The following is a 10336-nucleotide window of genomic DNA, read 5'->3' on the forward strand; positions in this document are numbered from 1 at the left end:
TATATATATATATATATTATAAGACACACACACACAATGATTTACATAAATATATCTATCGATATCTACTCAAGTATAAATATAAAGCACGTGAAATATTTTCTTCGACAAACAGCCGTCGCCGCGATACGTTTAATTGCTTAATCGAATTAAGTAATTCCGCCGATTGTGATACTCACTATTTACTTGTACATTATGATCGATGTGTTCGACGTGGTACTTTTCGCAAACGCGTCTCAAAAACTAATGTCGCGCCGTTGACCTACTTGCTCGATTGTCTCCGCGCGAATGACAAGACGATCGCACGTAAATAATACGTTGCGCGTCGCCAAATACTGGGTTTACATGCTGCGCAATCAAAAATTGTTCAAATATGATTGCAATTATGACTTACTCAACAATTAAATGCCTCGCGATTCAGGATCGATCCGTCCCGCGACCGTTACCGACTCGGAATGTCAGCAGCTTCGCATTGATACGACGCGTCGATATATCTACCCAGTCAGCCACATCTGTTCTAACAGATATTGCCAAGTGCTTGCTACAAATTATTGTCAGCAAAAAGGCTACAAATTTGGTACAAGAGTTGTTATTACCGATTAAGCTGGCAGATTGCCGGCAAGAACCAAGCAAAGCTTGCTAACATAAATAGACAGCAAATTGGCGGCAGAAACCATTTTTGAGCGAATTTGATGCCAATTTGGCAACAATTTGTTATCAAATTGCTTACTGGGTATATACTTCACGAGGCTAGTAAAGCGCTCGAAATATTTTCTTCGAAATACAAATCGTCGCCTCTCTCTCTCTCTCTCGATACGATTACGAATTATTTAATCGTACAAGTTAAATAATTGCGCAAAATGACATACTCATTAATCACTCAGCAGAGAATGATCCCTTTTCGCAATCGCGCTTGAAAATTAATGCGTAACATATATGGTAGCGCATCGCGTCGCTGGCTACCTATTCGAATGTTGTTGCGCGAATGACAACAATATGTGACCGCGTAAACAATAATAACATCGGATTTATATATGTGCTACGCACAGTCAAAAACTATTAAAATATAATGCTAAATATCGCTTACTCACCAATTAAATGCATCGCGATTCAAGATCGATCTGTCCCGCGCTCGCGATGTCTCGTTACCGACTCCGGAATGACGTCGGCAACTTAATGTTGATTATGGCGGGAATATAACGCGGAAAAATGACGGAAAAAAGGGCGCGAAATTCGATACTCACGATCACTCTCGATCGATCGTTTTAACAAATCATCGATGGTCACACAAACACCGTATTTATAGATTTATATTCTACGCGGTCGAAAATTATTAAAATATGATTTTATTATATGACAATCATTATAAATATATATATATCATAAGACAATAGTTTATATCAATTCCTATTGTGTCGATACCTATTTTATGCGAATAAAACGCGCAAAGTATTTGCTTTGAAACAAACTCGTTGCCTTTTGTTACACTTACGAGTACTTAATCGTACAAGTTAAATAATTGTAACGTAATATAAAATTAATGTAATGTAATTATAATATAAAAGTAATGATTTCGTTTTTTTATGGATATATTGTACAAAAAATTTTTTTATTAGTAACCTTTAAAATCTTCAGATAAAAAAAAAATAATATAAAGAAAACAGATGCTTTAAGTGTATCTAATATATTTTAATATAAAAATATGTATGTAATTGAAGAACATAGATTCCAATAATAATTATGCATCGAGTAACTGAAGTTACGATAAGATAAATCGTAATCTGTACTTTCTTAAAATTACTACCTAACGCTTCTCAAAACTTCAAAATTTTGTTATTGTATATATACGCAATTAGTTCATATTGCATTTGTGTTGAAAATTTGCGACATAAAATTGACCTCTATCGCCTTCAATGCGCCCATTAGTTTCGTGATAATATATCAAAGCGCGGCAACATTATGCAAATCGTTATCACGTTTAAAATTGATTAGTTGCGATAAATTATATAGGCATAACATAAAATCCCCGATATGAGATATATTTCTTCCGATTAAAAATAATAGTTCTAAAACAAATATTGAATAGATTGTATATTTTTACGTATTGATTTTATTTTACTCGTTGTTATTATTTATTTTATTTTTATATATTTATATTTGCAATATACAGCCATTTGCATAACTATTCTTTCATGTATTTTTGCAGATATTTGATAAAATATAGAAAATAAAAATAAATAGAATAATCTCAAGACTGTGATCTGACATACGCATAACGCAATTTTTCAAAAAAGATAGATTTTATCTAAAATGACATGTGTGATGGCATACCTTTTTTCATCTATCACAGAACCAACTTAATGATAATCATTTTTTCTTGGATATTGATCTTGAATATATTAGTAGATATGTAAATAATTCGAGTCTCGCTACCAAAGCAAAAACCTTGTAAATTTTGTAAGGCACGCTAACAATATATTTTTATAAAACGACTGCTATTTATGATTATATTGCATAGAATTCCGTCGTCTGAGACAATGAACGGTATTATTTGGAGCAAGATACAAAAGACTTTCGTGCCAATTTCCAGTGTACCGATATTTGCGATGATACAACAAGAACGTCGCAGACAGAGTCGAGCACTCGAGACCCACAATTTTCAACTGCAGAATTTGACTGTAACATCTTTCAAGGTATTGAAAGAAAAAAAATATATATATGTATATTTGTCGTTAATATTATCTTTTCAATATTTGTTAATTAATAAAAGCATGACTAAAACTTTTATTTTTATTCTATCTTTATATAAAATTTTAGTTGTAATGTTTAAAATTGCGGTATCTCACATTTCAGTTTTAATCGAGATTGTAAATATTTACGTGAAAGAATAAATAGTTAACAGAAATGTAACTTGCTAAATAATGTGCTATTATATAAATAGTATCAATTAAAGAGGGATTGAATGATAATTTCATCGATTATATTCTCTTTTCAGGAAGAGTATTTTTTTGATTTTTACGATAACGATACGAAAGTTACAGGAATTTGCGGTGAAATGTGGATCCTTCTTTCCGAATTGTTAAACTTTACGTAAGATTACATCGCAAGATTAGATTAGATTAAAACAGACTTTCATGTTATGATATCAAAATTAATGACAAACAATAATCAAAAGATATTTCACTCTTTTAGATTACAGCCAGTGAGAGTAAATGTAGACGGCATGGGTGTTCCAGAGGACGACGGAACTTATAAAAAAGGATTGTTAGGTATTATTACTCGCAATGAAACTATTGCAATACCAAAGATTGATACATTTGTCGAACGAATTATGGCTCTTGATTTTACAGTACCTTTTGGAATAAACAGGTATATCAGTTTAATTTACCAAAATTTTTAAATTTTGGTTTTTCTTTGCTTTTTTTTTATTCGTTGTTAATACAAAATTTGTTGAAAACTTTGTATTTTAGCTTAGGATTGATAGTAGCTTAACATCAATTAAATTATATTATAGATGATTAATAATTTTAAAATAATTTTTAAGCTATCATTTGTATATTCGTCGTGAAGTGATACACGACAATGAATGGATGATAAGAGTTTTTTCTTGGCAAATATGGGGCATTATATTCATAATGTATATACTTATAAGTATATGCACCTTTTTAACGCAGAATATTCTTGTATGGTATAAAGATAAGTACCAAAACACCTCTTTCAATGAACATTTATTTTATAACTTCGGAAATCTCTGCAATCAAGGTACGTATAAATTATTGATTAGTATATGCTCACTTTTCTTAAGAAAAAAATAAATTAATATGCTATAAAATAAATATATTATGTAATCATAACAATGACAATGAGAAATTATCATTAATTTGTAATATATGTGATAATTATTATATATAATTTGTAATATAGTAATAATTTTTTATATATATTTATATATATATTTATAAAGGCTACATTCCCGAATTCCTAAATAGAAGATCAAGGATATTAGAAGTAACGCTAGGCTTTTTTTGTTCTTTAATATACATAGCATTTGGTGCTGTATTATTTATTTATATAACGAAGAATGTTTATATACCACCATTCCATAGTTTCACTTCTTTAATAGCTAATACTAAGTACAGCGTTGTCAGTCTGAAAGGTTCTACTGGAGCTATGGCATTTAAGGTATTTTGATAAATATATGCTTAATAACGTTATATTATATATATATATGTGTGTGTGTGTGTGTGTGTGTGTGTGTGTTTAAAACATTATTTAATGTTCTGTAGATGTATTTAAAATCTTTTATTTCATACGCTTAAATTTTTGCTATTCAAAATTTGTAGGCACACTCTGATCCGCGGATTGTACAAGCAAGAAAGGCAAAACGCTTGATTATAATATCAACTACTGAGAATATGGAAAAATTTGCATGTTTCTCGCAAAAAAAGAAATATGCTATATACCAAGGTGAAGATGAGTACAAAATGAGAGAACATGCTATGTGTCATTTGATTCCAACTGGAAGACCTTTGGTAAAAATATGGGTAGCTTCTGGCATTGTAAAAAATTTTAAGTACAAAAGGACCGTGGATCTTGGGTAAAGAAATATGTGCATAAAATAATATTTTAGACAAAGTATTTTATATAAATTATAGGAATCAGCAGTAAATCATGCAGTTCTTTAATAAATACGATCTATCCATATTTAAATAAAATTTATACGCGAGATTATTTTAATTTTGTAATTTCCACCATTGAATATTTGTTTATAATAGAAACTTGCATGAAATCGATAGAAAAGAGCTCCTACTATACATGTTTATTACTGTAAAATCAGATTTTATAATTTCTTAAATATATATAAATTATTTTAAAATAAATAAAAACAAATAGATGTAAAGCCAAATAACTTAATCATTGATTAAACTGATTCTCCACTGAGAAATATTCATGTATACAACAGATCGATACAGCAATTTAATTTTTGGGATACTCGATATATATTGGTGTTTTTTTAGAACTTTATAAAACAATAATTTAATAATCACAATCACATATAGTAATTCGATACATAAACAAATAATTTTTATGAATAGGATCCTCAAGTTAAAGGAAATTGGATTATTGAATATGTTAAAGAATCGTTGGTTGGGACAAAAAATTAAACAGAATTACGATGACGAGGCATCGCAACCGATTGAGATATATCAAGTTTCTTTAGTAATTGCAGTGTTGTGTTGTGGGATGATAATTGCTGTTATTATCTTCATAATTGAAAAAGTCGTGTTTGCTTATAAACTCAAGCAATTGTGATTATTTTCACTTATATCATTGTAAATATATATAATCTATAAAAATTGACTTGTAAGTAGAAATTTAAAGATATGCATTTAAAAATTATTTACTAAATTGTAATAAGTTACAATATGTGTGTGTACTACATTAATTAAATATATATTAATTAAAGATATAATGATATAAGTGTAGCTGCATATGTGTGAGTAATGTCAAAAGAAAACTTTTAAAGAATATTTTTTGTATTCTCATGTGTTGTATGTAATCATAATCAACTGCTCATTAATAAAAATTAAAATTAAGATAACTTAAAAATAATGCATGTACTTTGTGAATGCGCTATTATAAAATTTTGTTTGAATAAAAAAAGAGGCATTTCGATTATTATATGAATATATTTTTTATTTTACCAACAATATACAATACAATTATTACTTAGCATACCTGTTTATTATAATTTACGAAGATGGTGCATTCGTCACATTCTTTGGCATATCTTTTGACGTATCTTCTATTAAGGTAGCTTCCACAGGATGAGGCTCAGTGGGTACAGGATCATCTTCTTTTTTTGAATCTTTTAGAATATATGTGCCTTCTGCTATGTCTGTCGCAGACATCCAAGGTGGTATAATTTTACCATGAATTCGCCAAATGCCGTATTCATTAGCTAAATGCTTTTCGAATACTATGTATTCTAATACATCTTTTCTTAGAATCTCACTTCCTTGCATTAAGCGACCAAACCTATCATAAATCGCTAATATCTGCAAAGAAAGAGGAGATCTTCTAGTTTAGAGATCATTAATATTGTATAAAAGAAATAAATTATGAAGAATAAGTTACCTGTTGTGTGTGGAATCGAACAGTAAGTTGTGCAAAAACATTCTCCTTCGTTATTATATCTGTAGTTCTTGCGTGCACAACACGAGCTGGTTCCAAAGATTCTAAAAACTTCCAGTGTATAGTTTTATCCATCAAGTTGTGTATCATTTTCTAAAAATGTAAAAATTATTGTAATATACAATAATATTATATGAACATAGATTTGTGTTCATTTGAGTTGGCAACAATGATATAAATTTTAAACTTACAGGATATGCTGTTTCTGTAACGTATTGTATTAACTTCTCTTCATCTTTTCTGAAATTAAAACACTCATTTTATTTAATAATGTTAATATAAATAAATAAAGACAATATTTATTTATTGATATTTTTCATAATTCTTTAATTCATAATTTTATTCTTTCATAATGTCTTTAATTTGCAATATTATTTGTATAATGAAAATTATAAAAATATTATATATCTATTGTGTTTCTTACGCAGCTAAAGCTTCATGTGCCTTTTGATAAATATCTGTAGCCTCTTCTATAAAAAAGGATGTCTTAAATGTATCATCAAACGATTTAATTTTTCTAATGGCCATTACAGATTTGCCCTTTTTCTCCAAAAATGTAAATTTTTGTTTTGCTCCCTATATTAGCAATCATAAAATAAATGATTTAAAAAATGCATACATATTCTTTATATCATATATATTAGATTTATTATTAAAATTCAGCAGACTATTAGTGTTAGCAAACAAATTTTTTTGGTGAAATTGGGACAATATATCTTATATTTTATAAAATTTGTTTCTTGTGTATTTTATATTTTCCAAATTATATTATACATGTTATAAACAATATCACTAAACTAGAAACAAAAAGAAAGAGAATACCTCTTTGGTGATAGCAGAATACTTTCCATCTCCTTCAGGAGCAACATAAGATTCAAAAATTGTAGGAGTAGAGGTGATAAATGTTGGTCTTTCCTGCCAAGCTTTTTGTGGAATAAAACCAAACTCTCTCATACGCGATCGTATTTGCTCCTTATCCATTTTAGTAGGATCTTCATTATCATCATCAAATGATGGAAGCTTTACTTTAATAACTTTTTCTCTTCTTAATTTCTTCCATTTTGGATTCCAGTGCTTTTGTATATACCTGACTTGTGTAAAGTCATTAGGATAATTAATAGCACCAAGCAACGACAGTTTGTTCTGAAATAAAATTCTGTCTGTTTAGATATCTCTCCGTATGTTTAACATTTGTAGTATTACAATTCTATGTACTTGAATAAATGATTCTCCCATTATATATATAAAACATCTATATATATAATTTTTTTTAATTACTTTAAAAGTTATAACTACATATATATATAAGTTAATATATATAATTTCTAAAGTAGTTTTATATATTTTAAACTAATAAAAATAAAATAAAATTATTTGATTATTTGATTATGGTGTCCCTAATTTTATAATGTAGGAAGGACCATATTAATATCTATAATAGTTCTTCATAATTTATTATTTGATATTATAAAAACTAAGTGAGAAAAATTAGTTATTGCAGATTTTTTAGTTCTCTTTTAAAAAATAGAGCTGTACCTAACCTGTATGAATTTCCCATAAGTGAATACTGAGTTTACATATTTTGCTAGCATTTTTAGAGACCTTATTTATTAAGAATTGTATACAAGAACACGATCGCACACATAAATTATGTGTTTTTAAATAATGTTTTTATTAAACTTCGTTTTTTTTTATTTCACGTTTCAAGATTATGTTGCATCGCGCGAATCATGCCGAAATCCATCCGACAGTCCGACACACCGACGACCAATGAAGCGAGGCAGCCTGGCAGCCATTGGCCGCGTTCAGCAGAGAAAACCGCTTAGTAGCAATCGAATGTGATTGGTTCTTACTTTTAGAACCAACGAATCAACGTCAAGTGTTGACAAGACGATAACTGAGCGCTTTCTCTGCTGAACGCGGCCATTCTTATGGAAGTCAGCGACGTCAGCGGGTCAGCGTGGTTTGAAATACTGGTTGCATTGCCGATAATTTTGCTGATGATTTTATCGGCATAGTAAATGTAGCTAAATAATTCAAAAGTAAATGTAATAGCGCTGCTTTATGAGGGACTTTGGAAATAAAATCTCGTGTTAGATGTTAGGACTGTTAGGTGTCAGGTGTTAAGTGTTAGGTTATACGTTGTATTGCAAATGTTATTTTTTTCTAAAAATGATATAAATGACGTGAATTTCAATTAATTAAAGGACAAGAGAAAAGGAAGTTTGAATTGTTTAAATATAGGATATATATACTTATAAAACAAAGGAAAAAAATTAATTGCTAATGTTGTACAAGACAAAACACTGCTTCTTAAATAATTCTACACTTCGCTGGTTAAAGATTCAATTAGGTATACAAAGTATATTAAATAAAAATATATAAACAAATTGATTTATATATAAAATAAGTTCTCTTATAAAAATATAAAACATATGAGAAAAAACAATATGACAGACTTGAATAGAATGTTTGAGTTATATTGTTTTTTTATATTCAAACTATATTTTAAATATAATTTTAATAATAATTAACATTAATTAATTAATATTAATTATAAATTAATCTAATATTCATATAAATATCTTTGTTTAGAAAACACTTGTCATAGAACTATGTCAACCACAGTGGATTCTATACTTCAACCTGATATAAATACTATGCATGGAGAGAAAAGACCTATGTTAGACGATGGCAACGAGACTGAAGCTAAAATACAAAAGACAGAGACAGTGCAAAGGATTAAGAGGAAAAATCATGCTATGTTACTAGGTTATCTTGGTAAAGATTATTATGGCATGCAAAGAAATCCTGGTATGAAAACTATTGAAGAAGATTTGGTTACTGCCTTATTGAAGGCAGATTTAATAACTGCAGAACATTTTGAGAATATACGTTTAATCAATTTTCAAAGAGCTGCACGTACAGACAAAGGAGTATCAGCAATTAGACAAATTGTTTCATTGAAGCTGCGTAAGATATATTTTAATAATATTAATCTAATATCTATATATATAGATTTTTAAGAAAATTTTAGCAAGTTAAATCTCATTTTAAGGTATTGATTGTATTAATATTTATATTTTAATCTAATAACCTTACAATAATACTTTTTATCATAAATAATTATTCTCTTAATAAAATTCAGAATTTTGTTACCAAATTTAAAAACAGTTAAAAAATTTTTTTTATTTAAGATATTGAATCTATATTATTATACTATTAAATATTAAATATTTTTTGCAGCGGAAAAGCCTGACAAGACAGTAATAAATAAGTTTCTACCTGATGTAATCAGAGTATTTGGAATAAAGCGAGTGACAAAAGGTTTTAACAGCAAAAACCAGTGTGATGCACGTACGTATAGATACATTATTCCTACTTTTGCATTTGCGCTGGAGGATCCGACATTGTTAAAAGTTGGAGAAGAAGTTAATGAAGATGAGAGAATCGAACAATTGTCAACTATTGCTGGAAAACCATATATTGACTACAGATTATCTCCAGAATCTTTAAATAGATTAAACTCAATTTTGAAGCTTATGGAAGGCACACACAATTTTCATAATTTCACATCTAAAGTGTAAGTAGTACTGATTCATAGGAATATATTTGTCTTTATTACTTAAAACTAAAGCACACATTCTGTTTTATTCAGAAAACCATTAGATCCACGAGCACAACGTTACATAATCAAGTTCCACTGTGTGGAAACGTTTAGTTTGAATGGTATGGAATTTGCGATATTGGAAATTAAAGGACAAAGTTTCATGCTACATCAAATTCGAAAAATGGTCGCAGTTGTAATCGCGGTTGTGAGAAATATTATACCTGAGGAAACAATCAATGAAGCATTTAAGACAATGGATAAGCTGGAGATACCAATTGCACCCGGCTTAGGATTATGTCTATGTCATGTAAGAAATTTTGATAGTGCAATATTATGTTTAAAATGTAGAATTTATATTATTTGCAGTTATTGTGATATCAAACGGAATTATAAATCAGTATTTAATAATAACTTATTTGCCATAATTAACATTGAATTATTTAAAACGAATTATTTAATAAATATATATATATATAATATATTGACAGGTACACTATGATTATTATGGTAAGAGGTATGGTGCAGATGGTC

General features: G+C 28.6%; 3 protein-coding genes across 3 annotated transcripts in view; 2 read left to right on the top strand and 1 right to left on the bottom strand.

Annotated features, from left to right (window-relative positions):
• Window positions 1-5334, top strand: part of LOC115237349 — a 9662-nt gene extending 4328 nt beyond the window's left edge. Inside the window, exons 9-15 of the mRNA XM_029810340.1 lie at window positions 2519-2693; window positions 2996-3090; window positions 3193-3369; window positions 3545-3762; window positions 3965-4182; window positions 4344-4597; window positions 5097-5334. Coding sequence (XP_029666200.1) covers window positions 2519-2693; window positions 2996-3090; window positions 3193-3369; window positions 3545-3762; window positions 3965-4182; window positions 4344-4597; window positions 5097-5313 — 1354 coding nt within the window. The 3' untranslated portion in view covers window positions 5314-5334. The remainder of the gene's footprint in view (window positions 1-2518; window positions 2694-2995; window positions 3091-3192; window positions 3370-3544; window positions 3763-3964; window positions 4183-4343; window positions 4598-5096) is intronic.
• A 340-nt stretch (window positions 5335-5674) lies between these two features.
• LOC115237363 (probable 39S ribosomal protein L45, mitochondrial) lies at window positions 5675-7985 on the bottom strand. The gene is made up of 6 exons (XM_029810359.1): window positions 7737-7985; window positions 7018-7338; window positions 6620-6771; window positions 6387-6435; window positions 6139-6288; window positions 5675-6059 (listed from the first exon to the last, which is right to left on the bottom strand). The coding sequence occupies exons 1-6, from the start codon at window positions 7785-7787 to the stop codon at window positions 5754-5756; spliced, it is 1029 nt and encodes a 342-aa protein (XP_029666219.1). The 5' UTR covers window positions 7788-7985; the 3' UTR covers window positions 5675-5753.
• A 143-nt stretch (window positions 7986-8128) lies between these two features.
• LOC115237364 (tRNA pseudouridine synthase A) overlaps window positions 8129-10336 on the top strand; it is a 3716-nt gene continuing 1508 nt past the window's right edge. The window contains exons 1-5 of the mRNA XM_029810360.1: window positions 8129-8548; window positions 8791-9168; window positions 9442-9778; window positions 9854-10112; window positions 10294-10334. Of these exons, the coding sequence (XP_029666220.1) occupies window positions 8482-8548; window positions 8791-9168; window positions 9442-9778; window positions 9854-10112; window positions 10294-10334 (1082 nt within the window). The 5' untranslated portion in view covers window positions 8129-8481. The remainder of the gene's footprint in view (window positions 8549-8790; window positions 9169-9441; window positions 9779-9853; window positions 10113-10293; window positions 10335-10336) is intronic.

The sequence above is a fragment of the Formica exsecta genome, unplaced genomic scaffold, assembly GCF_003651465.1.
Source record: "Formica exsecta isolate Colony F162 unplaced genomic scaffold, ASM365146v1 scaffold290, whole genome shotgun sequence".
Lineage (NCBI taxonomy): Eukaryota > Metazoa > Arthropoda > Insecta > Hymenoptera > Formicidae > Formica > Formica exsecta.

What these genes read in the sequence shown, in the direction of transcription:
- LOC115237363 (XM_029810359.1), bottom strand. Translation starts at nt 7,787, where the DNA reads ATGCTAGCAAAATATGTAAACTCAGTATTCACTTATGGGAAATTCATA. An exon ending in CTTATGGGAAATTCATACAG is followed by an intron (nt 7,339 to 7,736) that starts GTTAGGTACAGC and finishes ATTTTATTTCAG; the next exon opens with AACAAACTGTCGTTGCTTGG. An exon ending in GCACATGAAGCTTTAGCTGC is followed by an intron (nt 6,436 to 6,619) that starts GTAAGAAACACA and finishes TTTTAATTTCAG; the next exon opens with AAAAGATGAAGAGAAGTTAA.